Consider the following 23018-nt stretch of genomic DNA (forward strand, 5'->3'; position numbering starts at 1 on the left):
CACAAGCACAAGCATTAGGGGTCAAACCAGGACAAACATAATTATTTTCGCCTCATTCCACCCTAGGGATGTCCACTGCAGACTTAACTTCATCCCGGAGAAAACCAATTATAACAGTCGTCTGACAAATGTCATTCAGCAATCAAACGTTGATCACTCACCGCTACTGTAGTATAAAATACGCAGTCTATATCTAAAAGTGTAAGAAGCGCTCGTGCTGCTGACATCGAAATATTTAGTGCCGTGTTTTATTAGCAAAAATGCCGAGACCGATCGTCGTCAAATGCCATTTAACGACACACAGTAAGTTTAAAAAAGAATAACAATTTTAATTAGGCTATTACTTACAGTTTTTATTTTTTTTTTTTAATGCAGAAGACGAAGGAATAGAAATACGACGCTTTCTCTACCCTTTTATAGATGTTCCGACCGTGGCTGTTTTGAAAGATTATGTGAGAACCCTTTACACTCAATTAAAAGGAGAAAAATTAGAATTTTTGTATCTGGGTAAATATTTGTTTAATTCATTTCTTTTTTTGAAAAGTAATTACTTTCCTTGAGTTTATTAGCGTCAATCTTTTTTCAGACGACGATAACGAACGTGTAGTGTTTTCGACTGATGACGAGCTGGAATTGGCATGGCTTGAAGTAACCGAAAGTGAAGATCCAAAGCAACAGTTGCAGTTATATGTCTGCGTTTCGAGTGGACAACACGGACAATAAATGAATCTAAAATTTGTGTTGCTGTGTATTGTTTAAAGACGGTATAGGGAGAAAAAATTGATTCGACTCGTTTTTTTTTTTTATAAATTTCCAATATTTATTGAATGAATACAATGTTTTTTTAAAAGATGACATAAAGTTTCCCCCAAAAGTGGCCCATGTTAAAAGTAAGTAAAAAGAATAATAATTGCTGCCAAAATCGCAGCGACCAAATTACTCCGACTCCAGTCTAAGGACTCCGGCTCATCGTATCGGGACTTCCGGCAATGAAATCGTTCATTTCATCTTCCATCGAGCGTAAGATCCCGTCCTGTATTTAAAAAATTAAAAAAAAAGAATGGAAAAAAGCAAAGAATAAGTTTATCGCCAAAACCATCGATAAATGAAACATATTGAAAAATAAGTGAGAACGGATAAAATAACGTTATTGACTTGTGAATAATCCGACCGATGACTTGCGCAGCTGCTTTCGGTTGTCAATCGTCGACGTCGTATTCCATTGATTCGAATCCAACCTTCTTCGCGTTCGCCGGAATGATCCGAGTGACTTTGGACCGAAAAAGCGGAAGACGACGACGAACTGGACGAACTGGAAGACGACGAACTGGAGGACGAGGAACTGGAAGACGACGAATTTCGTGAGCGAACTGTTGTTGTAGTTGAATCTATCATTTCGCACGATTGGCTGTTCAAATTCGAATCGGTCAAGTCCATCGCATCGGGTGTCTCTTGACGCAAAATGGGAATTTCAGCCGATTTTGTGTCTTTCGCTGATTTTGAATCTATCGCTAATCAATAAACATGACAATGAATGGCTTTGTAGAATAAAACCGGGTATATTTTAATACTCACAAAGATCTTCAAGAAGAACCACTATGCGCTCACCCAAATTCTGAATAGTGCTCTCTAATTTGCTCAACGTGTTGGCAATCATCTGTCCGCTATCTTCGCAACAACGTGTTTCAGCCGTCCGCTCTTCTACTTGACTTTCGTCTTTAGTTACATTTTTTGAATCTGGAACTTGAACGAAGATCTGAATCGGTGACATGTTAGATGAATAATCGAAGCAACGCAATGCAGTGACGGTTTCCTTGATGTCGTCGATGGGCAAAATAATCTTGTCGTCAAAGTCGTCTAGAAATAATAATACAAGGGAACATTGTTCAATTGTGCAACTAAAATTAAGAGTAAAAACAGTGGGATAAAAAATATGGCCTACCTATGAAAACAACTTTGAAAGGTTCAACAATGTCAGGAAAGTTGGTTTTCAGCTTCTCCCTCAATGTTTGAGCAACCTCGCCTTGAGTTTGTTGACGAATGAAAGGTTTTTGCTGGCCATAAAACCAAGAAATGAATAAGAAATCGCCAACCGCTTGGTCACCAACCAGCAACCCGCACTTCAGCATAAGTGTCGATTCGTTAGACGACATTGCTTATCGAATGATCCTTGAAAACTATGTTATGAATCTATACGCAAGACGTTTAGCTGCACAAGTCACGTTTAGCTGCACAAGTCGACTTCGTCGTCTACTGAGTGTAACGTCGACCAACGTCCGAAACGTTTCAAAATCGACATGTGATTCTTGGAATTTTGCGCAATTTATTTGCCAAATTTTGAAGACGTTGCCTAGTCTACCTAACCAAATTTTTAAAATAATCCGCCAATCCGCTTTTTAGCCATCCGTCAATCCACCCGCTTAATTTTAAAAACAAGAGTTTATTGAGGGAAGGCCATAGGAGCATAAAACTAAACAAATCTTGTAATAAATTTGTTTTTATGCGAAAAAATGTCTGGAAAAACAGTTGACTTAAAAACAAGTCATGTGTGCTTAATGATTTAAATGTTAGGGGTTTATATTTTATGGTTTCGAACTGAAAAGGCTAGTCGCACCTCACACGGAACTGAGTCACTAATGACGTAAGTGACGGTGAGTCATCGTTACTGCGACTGATTATATTCACTACGGTACGTGAGCTGGTGTATAGAGGTGTTCGAGGTTATAGAGCTATCTACGTATCTATAGTGTCTATGAATTTTACATTTTAATTGAAACAGCGCTAAGCTTCTTCGCTCTATCTGTCGTAATCGCGAGCTGATTCATGTTTTGATTATTTTGAAAATGCGCTTGTGACGCTGCATATAGTTACAATTGCACGCGTTGATTCACCACAGCTTGTATTCTATTTAACTGCTGATAGTCTGTGGCGCTGATAAAGCTGAATTCTGACTCATAAAAAAAAAATAATAATAATAACAGCCTTTGTCGTTGTGTCTAATAAAACAAAGAAAACAGTGCTCCAAGGGAATTTTGGGAAATCCCAATTATTGCTAGGTGGAAAATGTGAAAAGGTCAGACACGATTTGTGTGGAAAATGTAGGCGGCCCATTTCGGATTCCTAAAATATATGGACAATTATTTTCCGTTTCTTTAATATTCCTAGGTAATTGACCTAATCGGCTGTCTGACGTTTCTAACGTCGGATGACCGATTTGACCTTACCTTTTCCGAGACCATAAAAACCGCTGAAGGAAAATCGTACGCATCATTTTGTCTGTCAGCCAAGTGAATTTCAGAGATTGACTTGATTCAACACAAATGGCAAGAGAAATTAAAGTGAAGTGCTATCTTTCAACGCAATCCAACGAAGGAATCGAGATCCGTCGTTTTGTCTACAAAGATGATAAAGATCCGTCGCTTAAGCAACTCAAAGACTGTGCAAGGAATCTCTTCCACCAGTTACGGGGAGAACACTTTGAACTGATGTACATAGGTAAAATTAGATGTTTTTAAAAATTATTATTATTATTTTCTTATGCTTACATTTTTTTATTTGCATTATAATTTGTCACAGATGAAGAAGATAATGACAAGGTAGCGGTTTCCAGCGATTCGGAACTTAAATTAGCATGGACAGAAACAAAATTTTCTGGAAATCAATTTCGGTTGTGTATTACCATATGGGGTGCGAAATGAACACTTTTTCCAAAAAATTTTTTCAAAAATCGATTACCATATTTGATTTGAAAACAAATTGATAATCGATTCGAATATTGAAACCAAGTTGAAAATAAATTAAAAAATTGAAAACGTTTTGAAAATGAATTCATAAATTGAAAATGATTTTGAAAAATGAAAATGATTTCGAAAAACTAAATGAATTTGAAAAGTGAAAATGAATTTTATCAAAAGTGAAAACGAATTTGAAAAATGAAAATGAACTTGAATATCCATACAATTTCGGGAGTGCGATATGACACCACTCTACTCTATCCCCAGCTCTCTCCATAGCCACCCCGAGACAACCGACTAGCCATTGATGGCTATGTCGCTGATTCCAGCCAGCTAGGCCGTCAGCGATACTGTCAGCCCTTGCCGGGCGGTGCTGGCCACCGCTGCCGCCACAACGGCCGCCGCTGAAGTCTCTCTCGACCGCAGGCCGAGTATTACCCTACACAAAAATAGGTTACACGATCCAACGTGTGAAAAGTTTCATGTTCCTGCAGTAAATGACACACAGCCTACCCAGCAACGATGAAGACGGAACGGCCGAACGGGTGGCTTTCACCTGAGAAAAGTTCCAGTCACGCCTCGGTGTGACGTTCTCGCGAAGTTCTCGTCATTCCACTAACTGCCAATTGCCCGGAAAGAAGTGTTCTGGTACATTTCGCTGGATAGGCCTATGCGTCCTGTACTGCTGCGATACTCTGCCGTTCAATCCGATTATATCCGACGAGAAGAAGAAGGCCAGAAGGCGGCCACGCCTTCTTGCTGACGTGGATCCTCATGTTGGTGCTGGCCGGTGCTGGCCCTGCTGGAAATTTTCCGCTATCTAAGCGGATTGGGGAGCTGGACTTCTCTATTGTCTCTACGTCTTTGCCATGTGGTCCACGTGCGCCGGAAGTGTTACCTACCCGATACTCTACGGCATTTATATAAAAATGGGCCATTCCAAGGAAGAGTTCATTGGAAGGATGGCTCTGTCTCAGCTGCAGCGACGGATTGAACACCAAATATTGGCGCAACGTCTATCTTTTCTACCATCATGGAGGCAGCGGACATGGCGGTGGAGGCCAAAGAAGAGGATCCAAATGGTCATGTTGCCCATGTCCGTTTCAACAGAAAAGCTTTTTTTTTCATGGCCGGCCTCAAATAAAAGTAGTCGTATAGGAACATGAAACTTTTCACGTTGGATCGTGTAATCTATTTTTGTGTAGGGTAATACTCGGCCTACGGTCGAGAGAGACTTTAGCGGCTGCCGTTGTGGCGGCAGCGGTGGCCAGCACCGCCCGGCAAGGGCTGACAGTATCGCTGACGGCCTAGCTGGCTGGAATCAGCGACATAGCCATCAATGGCTAGTCGGTTGTCTCGGGGTGGCTATAGCATCCGGAGAGAGCTGGGGATAGAGTAGGGTGGTGTCATATCGCACTCCCGAAATTGTATGGATATTCAAGTTCATTTTCATTTTTCAAGTTCATTTTCATTTTTCAAATTCGTTTTCATTTTTCGAAATCATTTTAGTTTTTCAAATTCATTTTAGTTTTTCGAAATCATTTTCATTTTTCAAAATCATTTTCAATTTATGAAATCGTTTTCAAAAGATTTTCAATTTTTGAATATATTTTCAACTTGATTTCAATATTCAAATCGATTATCAATTTGTTTTCACATCAAATATGGTAATCGATTATTGAACATTTTTTTTGGAAAAAGTGTTCATTCCGCACCCCATATTACCATAAGCTGATCAGGACGATCGACTCATTCTGAATTTAACACCACAGGTGAATGCCGATGAATGCAACTTTACATTCGCCTGAAACTAAATTTGATGACGTTATACGTGCGTTGTTATCAATCATTTGGCTTTTATATCATTTGATTTTCCTCTCGCGTGTTGAGTGCGTGAACTCAATTTTATAATTTAACAAATTAGGATATAAATGTTGTATAAATTGATGTGTCACGTAGGTCGCGTTTAAATTTGTGTAAATTTGAATTACTGAATATTTTAACTGTATCTGTGGTAATTTTTGCGATGTCAACTTGTCATCCAGTCAAAATTGAAAATTCCAGAAAGCCAAAATACAAAGATGTCATGTTAAGAATTTACGAAAATGTATTTACTCGTTTATTTCAAGAAATGAAAATATTGTGAAGTGAAACAAATTCTCTGTCTGCCGTCGGGTGGCGCTGTTGAACAAAAATATTTTGTGAAGTCACGTTGTGTGTTGCATTTGCAACGTTAGTTTCTCGCTGATACCAGAACACACACAAAGTTTCAGGAACGCTCTGGAAGTCTTAACCTGACGCAACAAAGACAAATTCGTAGTATATAAGAAGCGTTCTTTGCCTTTAAACAGCAGTGTCTAACTAAAGGAAGAAGAAGCTAGAAGCATTTCAACGCTATCCTCCGAGAGTCTAAAAAGGTTACTTTTAAAATGGCGAATTCGTTACCATTCAAGTGTTATCTATTGACCAACAATGGCCAAGATAAAGAAATCCGTAGATTCGCCCTCGATTCAGATGTCGTAGGAAACTTTACTTACCTTCAGGAGAAAGTTAGGGTAGTCTACCCCCAACTGTTGCGCGAATCTTTCACCATTTCTTATATTGGTAAGATTTTTTTCCACTTTTTGCAATTTTGTGACTAGTATACTGAATGATTCTTTACAAATCAATTATTTTTATTCTTTCAGATGAAGAAGGGGATAAGGTTACCGTTTCCAGTGATGACGAGCTGCTTGCTGCACTCATGTTTGCCAAACGCAAAGATGATGAGCCATTCCGTCTGATTGTCCAGACTACAACTGCTACTAGTGGAGCCAAACCTGAAACTGCCACACCATCTGCAGGGACGGGCAATTGCCAGGGAGAAATTCACTGGGGTGTGACCTGTGATGGATGTCAAGGTGCCGTCAAAGGATTCCGCTACAAATGTTTCCAATGCCCAGACTATGATCTGTGTGGAAAATGTGAATCTGCAGGTCAACACCCTGGTCATATTCTCATCCGTGTAACTGGGTCCATGGTAGCTACTAATTGAAAAATATTTTAAATGTTGCCATAGTTTTTAACTTTTTTTCTCCATAGCCTGCAGCATTTCAGGCCATGAAGCACGCGCTGAATGGAGGGCCCGAAGTTCCACATTGGCGTCGTGGAAAACATGGACGCTACCATCACCAACACAGCCATGGCTGGAATGCTTGGTGTCCGTCTGGCATGAATGTTGAAGTCGACCCACAGACCACAGCTGCGGGTAGCAATAAAGGAGCGAGCAAGACCGAGGCGAAGCCTCAGTGTCCATACAAGTTTTACATGGACCAGGCCAAAGAGACGGCTACAACTATCCACGCTCAGGCCAAGGAAACCGCTTCAATTTTCAACGAACAGCATCCAGAATATCTCGCTGGTCTGGGCAGCACCATCGCCTCCGTCATGGAAGGACTTGGTATGTATTGAAATGTAAATTTGATAGTTTTCTCGATTATGAATTTTAACATTTTCGTTTATTGTGTAACGTGAAAAGGATTTGGCTCTGTTGGAGGATCATGCCCTCGTGCCTCAACTCAAAAGCCGGAAGCAAAGAAGCAAGAAACACAAAAAGAGGAGACTAAAGCTGAAGAGAAAGATTCTACTGCTGAGGCGAAGAAAGAAGAAGTCATCATTCCTGTTGTGATCGAGAAAGAAGTTACCCCTACAAATGCCGTCGTCGTAAACCCTTACGCCCATTTGGTTGACGCTGCACGAGCTGTAGAAGTGGCCAGTGCTAAAGCTATGGCTGATTTCGCCAGGCAGGCAGCCGCTCAAACTAGCGTTGCTCCCAAACCTGCGGAAACGATGAGTTTCTTCCAGACTGCTGAAGCCAAAAAGGATACCCCGTTCGCTGTGGCCTGCCGAGCCAGAATGACAGCAGCACAGGCTCCTCCTCAAGCTGTTGCTGAGGCTATAGCCGAAGTCGTCGCCCAGGCACCTTCACAGGCCATCGCTGAGGCTGTTGCTGAGGCCGTTGCTCTTGCTCCTACTCAGGCTGTTGCCGAAGCTATCGCCAAAGTCGCTGCTGAGGCTCCGTCTCAGGTAGCTGCCCAGGCTGTGGCCCAGGCGGCCGAAGATGCCTACAAAGAGTCCCTCGTTTCGCAACAAACCGTTGCTGAGCCAACAGCAGTCAAACCTAAACACAACGAGTCTGGAGACTGGACTATCGTCGACCATGGAATGGAACATTCGAGCTCTCCACCGCCTCCTTCCGTTCCGGCTTCCCAGTTCGTTGGTGCTCGCCCCAAGGAACCAACTGCTGAGAAAGCTCCTCTTCATCCAGGTACTTAATCATTCTGATTCATGTGGAAAAAAAAAAGTGCATTGTTCATTAATGGGTTAACATTTGCAGATCCTTTTATCTCCGCTGCTTTGGAGACTATGCTGGCCATGGGATTCACCAATGAAGGTGGTTGGCTAGCTCAACTGCTGGAAGTGAAAGGAGGAGATATTGGAAAAGCCCTGGATGTTCTCCAGTCGCAATTCCAGCGCCAGCAACATCAGTAATAACGCTGAACAAGAAGGTGTTACCGGACACCAAGTCCTTTCGAAGTCGAATCATTTTAATTTACTTATTCCTTATCGTCAAAACAGTTAATCAACATGTTTAATCTCTTACTATTAACCACGAATTTAAATCGATTGAAATTACCTATAATCATTCAATCATTTGTGTCTTTTTTTCCAGCCTTTATGATATACTTTTATATTGGTGGTTGTAACCGGAGTCCTTAGTTAAACGGCACATAGAAATAAACGTACCAATCGAGAAAAAAAAAAGATAAGCATTTTTATTTTATTTTATTTTACTTACTGTTTACCTGTTAGATAAGGTGAAGGGTCCTTGGGTGATTTTTATCTGTATGACGAGTGCTGACGAGACAAACTTCAGTCACAGTTTGTTGCTGCAATCGCAGACTTCCACGTCAATCGATCGTTCTAGTCCACGTACATAGTTGAGGTTGCCGGCCAGCTGTCTAAAAAAAAAGTTGCGGTCGTTTTTGTTCCACACAAACACACACATGGCGAAGCTCGGAGTTGAACTAGTGGTCGTGGTTGCGGTTTTATTACTCGGCTCGTCGCAGGCTCTACAGACGGAGAAATGTCCACGTGCGTCACCGGAAGAGCTCTGGTACTCGGATTATTCACCGATGCTCCAAAACACTTGTTTGGAAGGTTGTCCAGTCCATACAGCTGGGAGTTATTTTATTTTGTTTTTTCATTTCGTAATTTTATTTTGATACCTATAGAAATGTCGTACTACTTTCGTTTAATCTACGGCCGACTGGAGGACGGTCATCTCTTCACTTTCGTTCCGCACATCAAAGAGGATCCGGAGTAAGCTATTCTTATTCCGCTCAACCATATGCTATATGACAATTTAATCAATAAGATAACATACAAATACGTATCATATGTATACCGGATGTAGAAAAGCGAGTAACTTGACACAACGGCTAACCTTGTCGGAGAAAACAGCTCTGGCTCAAATGGGACGTGCTTATGACGTCATGGAAAACTCCTGGCTGGACCTCGGAGAAACTAGTCGCCAGTTTCTGGGCGGCGATAAGCCGGCCAGCGAGGTGGTCCGCTCGATGGAAAACCTACAAAGTAAGAAAAACATCGTGCCTGAACATGTGATGCGTTGGATGAAGCCAAGACGTACGCTTTTGATTTGTCTCGTGTGCGTTTTATCATCCTATTTTTGCTTTGTTTTAAAACAGAGGCCCATATCCAGGCGAACGAACTGCTAGTCGATGCCGGCCGAGAAGTTGCATTCTTTTTCAGAGATATGCTCGAACTGGGTATAACTATTATATAACTATAAGTTTACAAAAGTACGGGCTTTTAATAATTGAATTGAAAACTATGACGCAATGTGACAGCGATCGAAGGAGTAACCCAAATTCTAGAAACGGAAGTGCAAGAAGCACCAGACGATGAGTACGGAGTAGCTAAACTTATTCAAGAGAAAATTGTGAAGGTAAAAATGATAAAAGAAAAATAGAACTTTTAAAAGATTGACACATATAATTGATGCAAGGTCTAATTTAGATTTCACCGTTGGATCTGGTCGGCGTCATTGTTCGACGGTTCATAGGCCGAAGCATGGGCACCGTGCACACGTCGGCTAACAAAGACGTAAAAGAACCTTTCAAAAAATTTAATTAGATTTCTCCCTCCCTCTGTTATGTCCTTGTTAAATACGAATGTATTGAGTCGCACATGAGACGTAGATCTTTAACACACGAAAGCGTAAGCGAGACTGCCCGCACACGGCTTCCACACCGAGCGCCTCGGACGCACCCTGCGCCACCTGGCGGGCAGCTTGACAACACTGATACACATACACAACAACTCTTCCCAAGACGTTACATCATTGACAAAATGCACGTAACGGCTTAACACACTTAACACAGGGGATGGTAATGAGGCGGGAAGGGTACTTGGACGAGGCGGGCATTGCAACTAGATATCGAACATGACTCGGCGCTTTGGAATCCGGCCGCTTCGCCGAGGCGCGGGCTGGCCGCTGTCGGTGATTTCCCCGGGACGGCTGTGGTCGATGGATACGCTGTCGCTCTCCTTTCCATCAGGATCCGCGGTGCTGGCGTCTGTACCCCGATTTCCTCCATCGTCGGTTCCGTCTTCGTCGGCTGGCGTGGCGGCGATCATTGGGCGTAGGAAACGGCGGTTTCGCCATAAGACGCTCCCGCTTGCGAATTTGACGCGGTAGGAGCGATAGCGCCCGACACTGACAATGACTCCCATCTTGTCCCATAACTTGGATTTGGGGTTCCAAATCCGTACGTGGGTCCCCAAAGGAAGTGGGGCCAGAGGCCGTGCGTGTTCGTCGTACCGGAACTTGACCCCGGCGTCGATTTCTGCCTGGCGGTCCCTTCCTTCCATGACAGTCCTCCAGCGTGCGGCGTACGACGACCGGTGAGCCGGAATGATGGACCGCAGCGGGTGGCCAAAAACCATTTCTGCTGGCGACACACCGTTCTCCCTTGGGGTATTCCTGAATTCCAGCATCCCGCGAGAAAATTCGTCGGAAGAGATATCGCCGTTAGGCGAAATTTTTGTCACGAGCTCTTTCATGGCGGCAACCGCCGCCTCCGCGTGTCCGTTGCTTTGTGGATATTCGGGCGTCGAATTTCCCCATTGAACGCCCCACTGCCGTAGCTTCGTCTGGAAGAGATTAGAGTCAAATTGTGGGCCGTTATCTGACCGCAGGCGGACCGGGACACCGAGATCCACGAAGTTCTCGACTATCGCCTGGGTCACTTCGCGAGCGGACGGGTCGTGGCGCCACTGGTGCACGATTGGCCATCCAGATAGGCGGTCGGCATAGACGAGAAAATGAAGCGAACCAGACTGGAAAAGGTCGACCGAGACATCTTCGAAAACACGAGAGGGCAGGGGATCACGCATCAGAGGCTCCTGTTGTTGAGCTGGGAGTCGCTGTTGGCATGAACCACAACTCTCCACTAACATGGTTATGTCGTTTGAGATCCCGGGCCAGAATACAGTTTGTCGGGCGCGCCGCTTCATGCGCACTATCCCTTGATGAGCTGAATGCAATTTCCGTAGTAAGTCGCGGCGGGCTGGTTTGGGGATGACAATCCGTCGACCGAACAAGACGAGGCCATCCTCCACGGACAGTTCCGTCCGGATGTTCCAATATTGCCGAACGCATTGGGCTGTGCGCTCCCTGTTGGTGGTGAAACCGTGCGAGATCGCGGTAATAAGCGCTGAGTAATCGGCGTCTGTTGAGGCTACAGCCCTGAGGTCCTCCAGTAAAGGATCTGGTAAATGCGGGGGGTCCTCAACGGGCTCTAGCTCTTCGTCCTCCCGCTGCATAATGTTGACTTGACGTACGATTATCCTTTGCGCGAATGACTGGACGTCGGTGTTGACGGCTTCGTCGTCTGGACCGGGATCGTGCACGGGCGCACGGGATAGCGCGTCTGGAATGGCATGATCGCGGCCCTTGCGCCACTCCGTCGTGAACACGAAGGGCGAAAGGCGTTCCTTTAGGCGCTGCAGCTTCGGGTTTTCCACAGCATCTAGGGTATACTTGTCTAGGATGGTGACAAGGGCCTGATGATCGACGATCAGGCGAAACATAGGCAGGCCGAGTAGGTATAGTTTGCATTTCCTCATGGCCCACTCGACGGCGGCCAGTTCCAGCTCCACAATGGCGTAGCGGGACTCTGTGTCGGTACACCATCTGGAGTTGGCGTCGACCAGTTTCCATGTAGACCCGTGTAGCTGCAGGAGGGCATATCCCATGCCGTGTTTCCGCGATGCATCCACCTGGAGGGACGTTTCCAGCGATGGATCAAACTGTGCCAGGACGGGCGGCGCTAACAGCGCCTGCTTGACGGCGGAAAAGGCTGTGTCGTGGTCAGCGGTCCATTCAAAAGGTGTTCTGACACTCAACAGGGGGCGGAGAGGCGCCTTGGCTGCGGCAACTGACGTAGAAAATCCGGCGAGCTGCTCAACTAGGCCCATGAAGGAACGGAGTTCCGTAATATTAGTTGGTCGGGGAAAGTCAGAAATAGCCCTTAGCTTACCAGGGTCGACCGTGACGCCACCTGGCTGTATTTGGTATCCAACCCACTGGATCTGTTGCTGGGCGAAGCAGAATTTTTTCCGGCTGAAGGTGATGCCGGCCTTCCTAGCGGCTGACAAGACGGCACAGACTCCGGCGACGTGTTCCGGAAACGCGGAGTCAAAGCGGAGAAGGTCGTCGACGACCCTGACGGTATGGGGGACGCCCTGGAAGGCGACGTCGGCGCGCCGGTTATATTCATCACTGGAGCTGCAAAGCCCCATGGATGCCCTGAGGAATTTATACCTGCCCCACGGCGTCATGAATATGGTTAGATGTTGCGACGACGGGTGGAGGGGAATTTGAAAATACCCATTGGCTGCATCGAAGGATGTAAAAAATTTGGCGTCTCCAGCGATTTCAGCGACGGCGTCCCGCGGAGTGCGGGTTGGATGTGTCGGCCGGCGGACATGGCGATTCAGCTTGGTGTGATCTATGCATAAGCGCAAGGACCCGTCCGCTTTACGAGTGACTACTAAGGGGGCTGCCCATTCTGAGGCCTCCGTTACGGGGGTAATAATACCTTTAGCCACGTATTCATCCAGCAAGCGTTTTACTTCCGGCCGATCGGCGAAGGGTATTGGTCGGGCCCCGTTGACATGGTATGGCTCGGCATCATCCTTGAGCTCGATTGTCATTTCCGGGCCTTCCATGCACTTTAGAATACCCGATTGGTCGAACACATCGGCATAACCGTCTGCAATGGCCTCCTCGATCCGCTTGACATCGTCCACGGTGGGGTGCGACGGGATAGGGCCTATAATGTCGCAAATACTTTTTGGTTTAACGGTTGACGCGAGGGATTGAATTGAAATACCCGTAGCTGGCTTCCGGATTGGTTTGGGGTAGTCTTCATGAAGGATTCCTAGAGCCTTGCAATCATGCCAGGCGACGAGGAGTCCCTCTACGTCTGGGCTGAATAGAATGGTTATGGTTGCCGTCCCTCCTTCGTACTTGACGCAAAATTCCTTCTCTCCCACTGCGAGGAGAGGAGTCGATTTGTCCGCCATCACAAGCTCGAACGGGCAGTGCGAGAGGTCCTGCTCCGATAGCCCCAACTGGCGCAGCACCTCCATGCCGGCAACGGTAGCTTCTGCTCCACTATCTGGCGTCGCCTCCGGTATGGTTGCTATCACATTTCCGGTTGGGCCGCAAATTTGCATTGGAATGGTGGGTGCCGGTTGCCGTCGTCGGGATGTGCTCACGTTGCCGACCACCACGCGCTTCATGTTGATGCGGGCACGATTACTAGCGCCACCGCTGCTGCCACTTCCGCCAGCGCCACCGCTGCTGCCACTTCCGCCAGCGCCACCGCTGCTGCCACTTCCGCCAGCGCCACCGCTGCTGCCGCTTCCGCCAGCCTGGTGACCAGCGCCCGATCTTGACCTCGTTGGGCAGCATGGGGCGAAATGGTTCTCCTGTCCGCAACTATGACACTGCCTCCCGATTGCCGGGCACTGTTCATCCGAATGATGGGCCGGGCGGCCGCACGATCGACACTTGTTGGCTTCTGACTGCCGGAACTGCCGCTGGTGCTTGAGTTGTATTTTGGCTACTGACACTGGGCTATTCAAAGATTTCTCGTTTGCCCGTGCCGACTCCTCACTACGGCATATGTTGATGGTCTGCTGGGCCGTGGGGAACGGACTGATGGCCAACAGACGTCGCTTTGTTTCCGCGTCACGGATGCCTGCCATTATGCGCGTCGCCATTCTTTCGTCCACGCAGGCGATACAGAGGTTGGCAGCTTCCGCGAGGTTCTTGAGCCGAATATAAAATTCATCAAAAGTTTCCGTCGTACCTTGTTTGCATTCTTCAAAGGCGACTCTGTCCAAAGCTATGTTGCGTTTTGACCGGATGTAGTCCCTTATCTGGCCGAGGACGTCGGCCGGGGTCGCCATTGACGTCGGAGATATGCCGAGCGCCACCTCGACGACCTGGTGCATAGCAGGGTCCAGGACCATCCGAAAGGCGGCCATCTGCTCGTTGATCGGATACGCGCTGAGCTGGTTCAATTGGCTGAAATCGTTCCATCGATTTGTCCAAGCACGAAGCTGGGAGAGCGACGCGTCGCCAGGCAATTTGTCCAGACAGGACGGGTCGATACGGCGTCGCTGAGGCGTGATCATAGGGGCTGGGGGCGGGACGATACCCGCGCTGCCACCGCCTCCGCCAGCGCCACCGCCGCCTCCACCAGCGCCACCGCTGCTGCCGCCTCCGCCAGCGCCACCGCTGCTGCCGCCTCCGCCACCGCTGCTGCCACCTCCGCCAGCGCCACCGCTGCTGCCGGCGCCGCCGAGCAACGCCTGGAGCTGTTGAGCGATGCCAGCCAGCTGGGTGGTCATCGTGAGTTGATTTTGCTCCATGGCGTCCATGCGGGAATTTGCGGCCGTTGCAGCTGCTGCTGCAGCGGTCGCGGCGTCCATTGCGTCAGCCGCCGTAGCCATGCTGACCGGTTGTACAGAACGGGACGCCTGTTGTGGGACGGGGGGTGACCGTTGACGACTGGATGAGCGTAAGTTGTGCTGGTGGCTGGTCATATAGGTATTCACTCGAGTCGAAGCCCACTATCGGAGAGAGACGACGCTGCACGTGTTCCCCAGTGAACACACAACCACGGCAATGACGAACGCTGGGACGTTGCGAGAACGACGGGCATAAAAATGTTCCGCTCAAATTGGGGAGTGGAGCCACCAAATATACGACGCCGGGCACTAAGACACACTGACTGTCGAGAAAAAAAGTAAATGGATTCGCTAGTCACCACTGTCGATATGGAGAACAAAGACCGCCAAGATGGCCGCCACCACGCTACGGACGAGGGTAGGAGATGGGCGAGCGATCACTGACGATATGTGTACACAAATATGCCCAGAAAAGCCACAAAATGCAACACGAAAAAAAACAAAGGGCGTTACGATAAGTCCAACTGCGCCATGTTATGTCCTTGTTAAATACGAATGTATTGAGTCGCACATGAGACGTAGATCTTTAACACACGAAAGCGTAAGCGAGACTGCCCGCACACGGCTTCCACACCGAGCGCCTCGGACGCACCCTGCGCCACCTGGCGGGCAGCTTGACAACACTGATACACATACACAACACCCTCCCCACCATTTCTAACCTTTTAAAATTTTTAAAATCCTTTAAGCCTCCAAACGTCCTGTTTTCCGTCATGCCGAGGATCGATCAGGTACCGACCGATTATTCGTGATCGACTATAATGACTTGACTTGATTCCTCGTGATTTATTCCGCTCGCATTGTGTCATCATTTCCACGAATTATAGATGCTCGACGACTTCATGGCGATCCGCACCTACCAAGTAGCGCTGACTCCCGAAAATTGGACAAGTTTCCTGGAAAAGCAGCTGGAAAAATCGTTGGAGGCGACCAAGAAACGCGAACGGGAGAATTTCGTCCTAATTTACCGTAATGAAGTCTACGTCGCCGAGGTGCTCATGAATATGATTACCTCCTACACCGAGTAAAATTTATTAAAAACCCCCTCACATGTGTGTGTCGAGTGCCAATAATACAACTGCGATGATTATCGCACGGATATTCGCGGATCTTTTGTTTGAAACCCGAAAATCGCTCAAATAAATCAACAATGGACACAATAAGTCGACACTAAAAAATAATAATAAGTTCTAGCTTCTAAATCCATCCACTCACGTGGAGGCAAATGTGACAGTATGTCAACGCCACCACGAGATTAAGAGGCCTTACTGGCGCATCACATAAGAATAAGAGCCGATCGTTATTTGTTATTTTTAAAACATTTAATGAAGCGATACGAAGACCATCAACTATAAGAGGAGAAAAACATTTCGTGCGTGATATGAAAAAGCTAAGGCATTCGCGTAAAAACCATTATTTATTTGTTCATTGGCGCAGGTGAAATGATTGCGTACCGTTCGTTCTCCACACTCTTTTCTCTTTCTATTCCGGCGATTTCGAACTGGCCGGTGAATATATGACTTCTATAATGTAATCCGCTTAGCGTATATAGCTTCACCCTCACCAGTTTCCTTGTATAAAAGGACACGGTCGACACGGTCGACGGTGCAGTTTTGGTGTTGACTTTGACGTATAGAACCGTATCGAAATTCTGTCGGATATCGCCAGCATGCAGACGAATTTGATGAAAAAGCTCTCCCCGAGCGGAGAGGTAAGATTATTTTTGTACCCTAATTCTTAATGAATTACTTCTAATTATTTAATCGAATGACGTTTTTGATGTCTAGATAACAATGTATATCGCCCAAAGGGAATTTGTTGACCATTACAAAAGCGTCGATCCTATCGGTTAGTCCATTGATTTATAATTCTCTGTCAAATGAATTAATATAGTGATTCCCGCCATTGATCCTTCTTTTGACACGGGCAGACGGGATCGTGATGGTGCCAATTAGCAAAGCTCACGGCCAGCGTCTCTTTGTGGAAATTCAACTCCACTTTAGATATGCAAGTCTTTCGCCATTGAATATGTTAACTTTTCATCAGTCGGCATTTAATTTAAAATTAAAACAGGGGGCCGAAGCCGATGAGTTCTCCAACATTCCCTTCAAGAAAATGGTCGTCGTTGCCACGCAAGAGCTCTTCCCTCTTGGCAACATCCAGCCGTCGACACCTCACGTCTACACCAACTGGCAGGTATGTATTCAATCTATTGATTAATAAATAAATACATGTTGCGAGTAGACTTAAGTAAGTAAGTAGCGTACTGTATAAGTAAACTTTTCCCTTTTATTAATGCGCAGACCGCCTTGTGCAAGAAAATGGCGAATATGGAAGGCATTTGTCCGTTCAAATTGGAATTCCCGCAAGGGAGTCCACCGTCGCTGCTGGTGGCCGGCCCTCCGGGTGTGGCTGGCGAGCCTTGGTGATTTTTCTTTTATTATTTTCAATTCAATATAACTTTCTTGGACGTGTTATAACTTTATAAATTTCCCACGTACTAATCTCTAGCGGACTGACGTACCAAGTTGTCGCCTACTTTTGCACCGATCCGGCTCTTCCACTAGTCAAAAAGTAGGTCGCCGAATCCATATATAAATACACATATACATTAAGATTGCCCAGCTAAAGTTTCGCCATATGCATTTACAACCATTTCTATGAAAAAATAGAAACACGGTGGGATTTGGCGTCCGTGTGATGCAGGAAACGCTGCCCGTCCCTCTGCTTGAGCAACTTTCTTTGGCGCCCACCACTCGGCCGGCCACGCTCGTGTCACGGCAATTTCTCCTCTCGCCGGGTAAAATGCAAATTGAAATGTGTCTCGACCGGGCCGTCGTCTACTACGGAGAGAATCTGACGATGCGCGTCCAGATCACCAACAACAGCAACCGGACCATTCGCAAGATCAAGTGCAAGCTCTACCAAGTGTCCCAGCTCTCCTTCGCTCAGGGTGAAAGACGGGCGCCTCTCTATGCCATGGAAACCACCGAAGGTTGTCCAATTTCGCCAGGAGCGTCCCTGCAAAAAGTATCTAACAATTAAAATAAAACAAATTCCAGGTGTCATTAAAAAAAGGCAAGTGTTAATTCCATTTTTTATTGAAACAAATAGTCGTACATCTTGATGACCAAACTGCAGCCCCATCGCACCAACGAGAATTTAGTTTTCGAAGCTTCAGTCAACCGGGGCGACAAAGAGCGACTATCAGCTACAACCATCTTTCCTTACACAGTAAAAATATTGATAATTAATTATAATACTAAACACTTAGTCAATATGATGAAATTATTTTCCACAGGATCCCAAGGAAGGATTTGCCATTCTAGTTTCGTACGAGGCAAAGGTAAAATAATAAAAAAAAAACACCAAAAACCACTTTTAAAAATCTAACTGATATTTTGGGTTAATTTTTAACCAATAGATCAAAGTGTACATGGGTGGCAGTCGCCAGTTCCAGTCAGTGCGATCAACTTTGGGAGAGGTCTCGGCTCGCGTGCCGTTCTTTTTGTTCCATCAGACGCCGAGAGAAAACATCGAAAACGAAGATGACACCGTTGAAGTTCCTAATAACCAGGTGGTTTCCAAACCGCCTCGAATGGTCAGGTAATACAAAACTGTTGGCTGTCGAAATTTTTCTTTCGTTAACTCATCAATTATATACTAAATCTTTAATCAATTCATTTTTGTTTTAGATTGAGTTCGGTGGACAATGAAGCCGGAAAAGAGCCGCCCCTTCTCGTCGAATGGTAGGAGCTTTGACGTACACAGTTAAACAAACAAAAAAAATCGATAACATCATTTATAAATATATATATCTTTACTACGCTAAATGTAATTAAAATGTAACTTTTTAATTCTACTGCATCACTACTGATGGACTGTAATCTCCCTTTTTCGCTTGTAAATCGTGTACGCAATAATAATATAATGAAGAGTGCTTACGCCAACATTTTCCAGCGCGATTGTCGTCATGTGCGTTACTTTCGTCTATCCCACGTGTGTGTGTGACGACTCATCTCAAAAAAGGGATTGCGCTAATATAGAACTTTCGGCGCATCACAACTTTTAAAATGTCCTACAGAGGGTCCTGGGTCCTACGGGTCGAAATTCACTGGAGCCAGAAATTCACGTTGAGTTTACTTTGAACTATTTCATTGCTTATCCATTTGAATATTTTTAAGTTTCCGTACGGGTTTCGCTCACACAACTATATAGAACGGAGAGTCTATTAATAGCTGCGTATATCGTACGTTAACCTAATTTATTTTGAGTAAATGGTGTCCCAATTGATTAATGTGTATCGATCTTAGCCTGATGGAAAAAAAAAACAGACAAATAAGAGCAATAAGTCTTCCTGAATTCGTTATTAAAAAGATGCTACCCAAATTGAATTCATACAAATAACTTAATTATGGGCATCGAAAAATTCCCTTTTCAAAAGCTTAACACAAAATTGTCAAGTCTTCTTCTTCTTTGATTTCATCAATATATCTGAAAGAGCTTTAGATTAGATCCAAAAGTAATTCAAACGACTACGGTGGATCGGGTTCGACAGTCTTTTCTTCCCTTTTCTCAGTCAATAATTGATCGAGTTGGACAAATTTGAAAAACTTAAAAAAAAATACAACCTGCACTAAACTTCAAAACAGTTCTTCTTTTCTTATCGTAAAACCCGTCGTCGGTAAACTCTTGACGGAGTATTACTCGGAGTTCTTTCTTTTTACTTCAAATGAACAACTTTTTAACTCTTTAGCGAAAAAGTTTTCCTTTTCTTTGGAAAATAGTTGAAATTAAATCATCAATACCTGCTGTCTGACGACTCGAGCGCTGCTTTGGGATTTTGGGAAAGATTTCAAATTTGAGCTCTTCTCTTTCGTCTTTTTCCTCTTTCATCTTTTTGTCGTCGGCTCTTCTTTGCTGAACCAAACTGCTCGCAGACTTCCATGGATGGAGTTGCAACAGTGCTGGCTGCCTGAGTACTCTTGGAGTGAGCCGCTTCACGACGCTTAGCTCTGGCCGTGATCGACAAGACGGCCGCTGTGACTCGCTCCTTTTCTTCCCGTTTCTTCTCTTCGAGCAAAGGAGGTGGGGCGTAGACGGATGGCTTGGCATTCGAGCGGTATTCCACTTTGGGCATCTGAAATGAGCAGGAAATGGATTCGAATGAAATGGGAGCGCAATGAATGAACAATTAGTGGCAACTTGTACCTTCAGATCAGAGTTAAGGCCGATGATGGCGGTGGGGGCGAATGCAAGGGACAGGCACAGACTGGAGGGGAACCAGTACCAGTATTGGGTGAAAATCATCAGTCCAACTACAGCACTCATGTTGGTGTGGCCAGTCCGCGACTGGAGTGAGATGGTGACATTGCGTCCGCCAGAATCAATAATGCCTTGGGCCAGAATGGCACCAAACTTGGCCATGACATCTTCGTGCTTGTCGCCAATGACTTTGGCGTAGAGTTGTCGGATGTCTTTGACCTTTGACGAGGTGAATTCGGTGTGCTGGACGAGGACAAGTGCCGAAGCCAGCAGTGCTCCTTGACGGACATAATTGACCGGATCGTTCATCATTGGGCTCAAGTAGCGCGCAGCCCGCTATATAGCACTCTTCTGCGTCCGCTGAACAATAAGGAGGAGAAAAAATAACAAAGTGGATTTGGAAAGCCCTGTCCCGGACAATCACCCAAGTAGAAGCCAGAGACCGTAATAAGTAATAACGTTTTGTAGATAGGTAAAAGTTTGTGAAGCAAACAAAAGTTAGAAACCTCTCCAGCATGCTTATTTCCCGTTCGAACTTGTTGTACAAAATGTTCTATTACTTCTATTACTCGATCGCGGCGGGGTAACTGCGGAACTGTCTGTCTGGAATCCGGTTACGTATAGATCCAGCGAACACGTGAACTAACTCTCTAGCACATCCACACATATAGACGCATGAACAGCAGCACAAATAATATCATCAGAGATGCTGATGGAGATCCGATGGTATAACAAGTCATTGTGTGGCAACTGAGCATTTCCGGACCGGACTTCTACTATATATCTTATCTATCTAAATCTAAAGACCGGATGTCTTTGGACAGATAAGAGCTTTTTGGCTGGGAGACAAACCCCCCCCCCCCCCCCCCCCCCAATAAAGGGAAATAAGCGCGGACCCAGCAGAAGAAAAGAAACAAATAACCCAAAAAACAAGGGACACACATCTATGTATCCTGACATCCACCACAAAATGAAGAGGAAATGTTTTACCTTTAATCCAGCAGCAGCAACAGCAGCGCGTTGTGTGTGTGTGTGTGTCGGGAAATTCCCGGCGACTATATATAACGAACGTGTGGGTAGTTATAGACAACAAGGGATATACATAATAATATAGACAACAGACAGTGTGTGTGCGACATTACTCGGGATTTCATCTCTCTTTTCCTTATTCGCTTCTATAGCTACTAGACGGGCGCGGCCTCGTATTATAAAAGGACATGATGCACACAACAAAAGGAGAGACAAAAGATTGCATTCAATCTAGCTATGTAGCAGCTAGTGCGTGTGTGTGTGTGCGACAAAAGGAAGACGTCAAACAAAAGCTGCCGCTGCTGCTGTGCTGTCCTACATAAAAGTTTTTGATCATCACACCGACGTCGGCTGACATAAAATGAGAAAAAGAAAGAAGAGAAAAGAAATGTTGGTTGAAATTGGATCGATTGATGCGTCCCGGGCGTCGAAAGAAAGAAAACGACGCACTTCCCTCCAAAAAAAGAAATAAGAAAAAGACAAGTGAAGAATCTAAGGAGAGGAGGATTGGATGTATTTATGCGTTCCGTGTGCGCTGGATGCTGAACGAACCAACGACGCCAAAGACAGAAGCGGGAGTTTGAAGAGGACATTGAATTGCATTTCCCCATACCCAGCAGTCAGATTTATAGAATGTGACGTCGTCGACAGTTGGCGATCATTAATTAACAACGAGCGCGGTTCAATTAAATAACTGGGGACGATTTAAAAAAACGGATTATTCTCCAAACGAGCCCATGCGGAAAATAAAATAAGTAGCTGAATCTCACGCGCTTTAAATAGAATAATTCCACCGAATTAATTGAATGCCAGGGAAAAAAAAAAAAAAAAAAAAATCAATATTCACGTGCCAAACACATCCAAGGGAGAAGAAGCGCATTTTCAACAAGAGTCAATGCATCTATAAGACATATAGTACGCCACAGCTACAACAACGGGGGGTTTAGGCAGACATCCACAGCATCATTCTCTGATTGCTGCCGAGCCGTTTTTGGCAGACCGTCAATTTTCTGACCGTATTATACTTGTCGACTGGCTGTGCAGTGGCAAGAAAAACGGGGGCGAGACTCCTACACAGCACATATGTGGCGTTAATCAATCAATCGGGGCCGACCTGCTTCTAATTGACTTGTTCAGCCAGCCGAGTGATATAACCGAAAAGTGGGCGTATCATCCATCAGCTCAGCTCAGCCCAGCACAGCAGACAGACAGACAGAGAGGAAGTCTTTAGATGTCGATTTCGTCCGGCCATGTCACACAGAGACGTGGAACACAGGCCGGCAGCAGATGAGATCTCTCGGGCTTGATTATAATGTTGGATATCGTAGAAAGGTCCACACACACAAAAGACAATGGAACTTCTTCTTCTTTTTCTTTTTGCGCTGACTGAGCTGATGACAAGGTACCCCCTCCCCGGAAGGTTTTCCGTCCAGCTTTAGTAGGGCTTTATAGTAGCTAGAGCTTTAGCACTGTAGGTTATTGGGGCTCTCTGCTGGTCATTCATCATCACACACTGGTGGTCCAGGGGGGAAGAATCGAACAATAGATGGGAGTCGAGCGTTTATATAAGCAGCTATAGCCAGCAGGGGGACGTCGCGGCGTCAAAACTGTAAAGATGGAAGATAAAAGATTGCCGAATGATTGCCATCAGACACCATCCATATAATAGCGGCGTCATAAAACAAAAAAAAAGGAGAAGGAAGGAAGAAAAAAACATCCGGCGAATCCGCATTCGGACAAGATGAAAACTACACCAGCTGGCCGTCCTATACGCGGTGTAGTCTGTGTAGTCTGTGCAGCTGTCTGTTCGCCATTTTGTACAAATAATTCCGTCGGAGAGAAGAAAAGGAAAGAAAAATAATTGATGCGTGGAAAAATTCCGGG

The 23018-nt window shown here is 45.6% G+C and overlaps 6 protein-coding genes and 1 long non-coding RNA gene across 9 annotated transcripts; 5 read left to right on the forward strand and 2 right to left on the reverse strand.

The window, feature by feature from the left end:
• The first annotated feature begins 35 nt into the window (after positions 1-35).
• On the forward strand, positions 36-845 carry LOC124327541. Its single transcript, XM_046786511.1, has 3 exons — positions 36-303; positions 376-507; positions 587-845. Exons 1-3 carry the CDS (start codon positions 261-263, stop codon positions 721-723), a joined length of 312 nt encoding a protein of 103 aa, XP_046642467.1. The 5' UTR covers positions 36-260; the 3' UTR covers positions 724-845.
• LOC124327529 (putative protein TPRXL) lies at positions 714-2281 on the reverse strand. Of its 2 annotated transcripts, none has more exons than XM_046786498.1 (4): positions 1943-2281; positions 1576-1857; positions 1156-1505; positions 714-1033 (listed from the first exon to the last, which is right to left on the reverse strand). In XM_046786498.1, exons 1-4 carry the CDS (start codon positions 2151-2153, stop codon positions 953-955), a joined length of 924 nt encoding a protein of 307 aa, XP_046642454.1. In that variant the 5' UTR covers positions 2154-2281; the 3' UTR covers positions 714-952. The 2 variants fall into 2 exon arrangements, with proteins under 2 accessions (XP_046642454.1, XP_046642453.1); XM_046786497.1 differs by having other exon boundaries at positions 1156-1511; positions 1943-2276.
• Positions 2282-2481: 200 nt separating this feature from the next.
• Positions 2482-5814, forward strand: LOC124327547. Its single transcript, XR_006916174.1, has 3 exons — positions 2482-3495; positions 3577-3667; positions 5507-5814. It is a non-coding gene; the product is annotated as an uncharacterized LOC124327547 (long non-coding RNA).
• A 136-nt stretch (positions 5815-5950) lies between these two features.
• Positions 5951-8537, forward strand: LOC124327508 (sequestosome-1-like). Its single transcript, XM_046786462.1, has 5 exons — positions 5951-6338; positions 6422-6753; positions 6816-7173; positions 7252-8040; positions 8110-8537. Exons 1-5 carry the CDS (start codon positions 6164-6166, stop codon positions 8262-8264), a joined length of 1809 nt encoding a protein of 602 aa, XP_046642418.1. The 5' UTR covers positions 5951-6163; the 3' UTR covers positions 8265-8537.
• Positions 8538-8636: 99 nt separating this feature from the next.
• Positions 8637-15949, forward strand: LOC124327528. The gene is made up of 8 exons (XM_046786496.1): positions 8637-8933; positions 9008-9095; positions 9190-9368; positions 9482-9562; positions 9644-9741; positions 9813-9899; positions 15530-15571; positions 15668-15949. Exons 1-8 carry the CDS (start codon positions 8780-8782, stop codon positions 15866-15868), a joined length of 930 nt encoding a protein of 309 aa, XP_046642452.1. The 5' UTR covers positions 8637-8779; the 3' UTR covers positions 15869-15949.
• Positions 15950-16411: 462 nt separating this feature from the next.
• Positions 16412-18792, forward strand: LOC124327521 (phosrestin-2-like). 2 transcript variants are annotated; one of them, XM_046786487.1, is made up of 11 exons: positions 16412-16551; positions 16628-16688; positions 16771-16847; positions 16914-17036; positions 17144-17265; positions 17352-17414; positions 17513-17870; positions 17955-18074; positions 18142-18186; positions 18265-18446; positions 18536-18792. In XM_046786487.1, the coding sequence occupies exons 1-11, from the start codon at positions 16510-16512 to the stop codon at positions 18591-18593; spliced, it is 1251 nt and encodes a 416-aa protein (XP_046642443.1). In that variant the 5' UTR covers positions 16412-16509; the 3' UTR covers positions 18594-18792. The 2 variants fall into 2 exon arrangements, with proteins under 2 accessions (XP_046642443.1, XP_046642444.1); XM_046786488.1 differs by lacking the exons at positions 16412-16551; positions 16628-16688 and having other exon boundaries at positions 17369-17414.
• Positions 18793-19692: 900 nt separating this feature from the next.
• On the reverse strand, positions 19693-20425 carry LOC124327535 (26S proteasome non-ATPase regulatory subunit 1-like). The gene is made up of 2 exons (XM_046786503.1): positions 20052-20425; positions 19693-19980 (listed from the first exon to the last, which is right to left on the reverse strand). Exons 1-2 carry the CDS (start codon positions 20415-20417, stop codon positions 19696-19698), a joined length of 651 nt encoding a protein of 216 aa, XP_046642459.1. The 5' UTR covers positions 20418-20425; the 3' UTR covers positions 19693-19695.
• Between the last annotated feature and the right edge of the window lie 2593 nt (positions 20426-23018).

Source organism: Daphnia pulicaria, chromosome 2 (assembly GCF_021234035.1).
Source record: "Daphnia pulicaria isolate SC F1-1A chromosome 2, SC_F0-13Bv2, whole genome shotgun sequence".
Classification (NCBI taxonomy): domain Eukaryota; kingdom Metazoa; phylum Arthropoda; class Branchiopoda; order Diplostraca; family Daphniidae; genus Daphnia; species Daphnia pulicaria.

Excerpts from the sequence above, each read along its gene's own strand:
- LOC124327521 (XM_046786487.1), top strand. The coding sequence starts at position 16,510 with ATGCAGACGAATTTGATGAAAAAGCTCTCCCCGAGCGGAGAG. Across the intron at positions 17,266-17,351 it reads GGTGTGGCTGGCGAGCCTTG|CGGACTGACGTACCAAGTTG; the intron begins GTGATTTTTCTT and ends ACTAATCTCTAG. Across the intron at positions 17,871-17,954 it reads CAGGAGCGTCCCTGCAAAAA|TCGTACATCTTGATGACCAA; the intron begins GTATCTAACAAT and ends TGAAACAAATAG.
- LOC124327535 (XM_046786503.1), bottom strand. The coding sequence starts at position 20,417 with ATGATGAACGATCCGGTCAATTATGTCCGTCAAGGAGCACTGCTGGCT. Across the intron at positions 19,981-20,051 it reads GCCTTAACTCTGATCTGAAG|ATGCCCAAAGTGGAATACCG; the intron begins GTACAAGTTGCC and ends TGCTCATTTCAG.
- LOC124327528 (XM_046786496.1), top strand. The coding sequence starts at position 8,780 with ATGGCGAAGCTCGGAGTTGAACTAGTGGTCGTGGTTGCGGTTTTATTA. Across the intron at positions 9,742-9,812 it reads TTCAAGAGAAAATTGTGAAG|ATTTCACCGTTGGATCTGGT; the intron begins GTAAAAATGATA and ends GGTCTAATTTAG. Across the intron at positions 15,572-15,667 it reads TCATGCCGAGGATCGATCAG|ATGCTCGACGACTTCATGGC; the intron begins GTACCGACCGAT and ends CACGAATTATAG.
- LOC124327508 (XM_046786462.1), top strand. The coding sequence starts at position 6,164 with ATGGCGAATTCGTTACCATTCAAGTGTTATCTATTGACCAACAATGGC. Across the intron at positions 6,339-6,421 it reads TTTCACCATTTCTTATATTG|ATGAAGAAGGGGATAAGGTT; the intron begins GTAAGATTTTTT and ends TTATTCTTTCAG. Across the intron at positions 8,041-8,109 it reads GAAAGCTCCTCTTCATCCAG|ATCCTTTTATCTCCGCTGCT; the intron begins GTACTTAATCAT and ends TAACATTTGCAG.
- LOC124327529 (XM_046786497.1), bottom strand. The coding sequence starts at position 2,153 with ATGTCGTCTAACGAATCGACACTTATGCTGAAGTGCGGGTTGCTGGTT. Across the intron at positions 1,858-1,942 it reads TTTCAAAGTTGTTTTCATAG|ACGACTTTGACGACAAGATT; the intron begins GTAGGCCATATT and ends TATTATTTCTAG. Across the intron at positions 1,512-1,575 it reads GGTTCTTCTTGAAGATCTTT|CGATAGATTCAAAATCAGCG; the intron begins GTGAGTATTAAA and ends TTTATTGATTAG.
- LOC124327541 (XM_046786511.1), top strand. The coding sequence starts at position 261 with ATGCCGAGACCGATCGTCGTCAAATGCCATTTAACGACACACA. Across the intron at positions 304-375 it reads ATGCCATTTAACGACACACA|AAGACGAAGGAATAGAAATA; the intron begins GTAAGTTTAAAA and ends TTTTTAATGCAG. Across the intron at positions 508-586 it reads ATTAGAATTTTTGTATCTGG|ACGACGATAACGAACGTGTA; the intron begins GTAAATATTTGT and ends ATCTTTTTTCAG.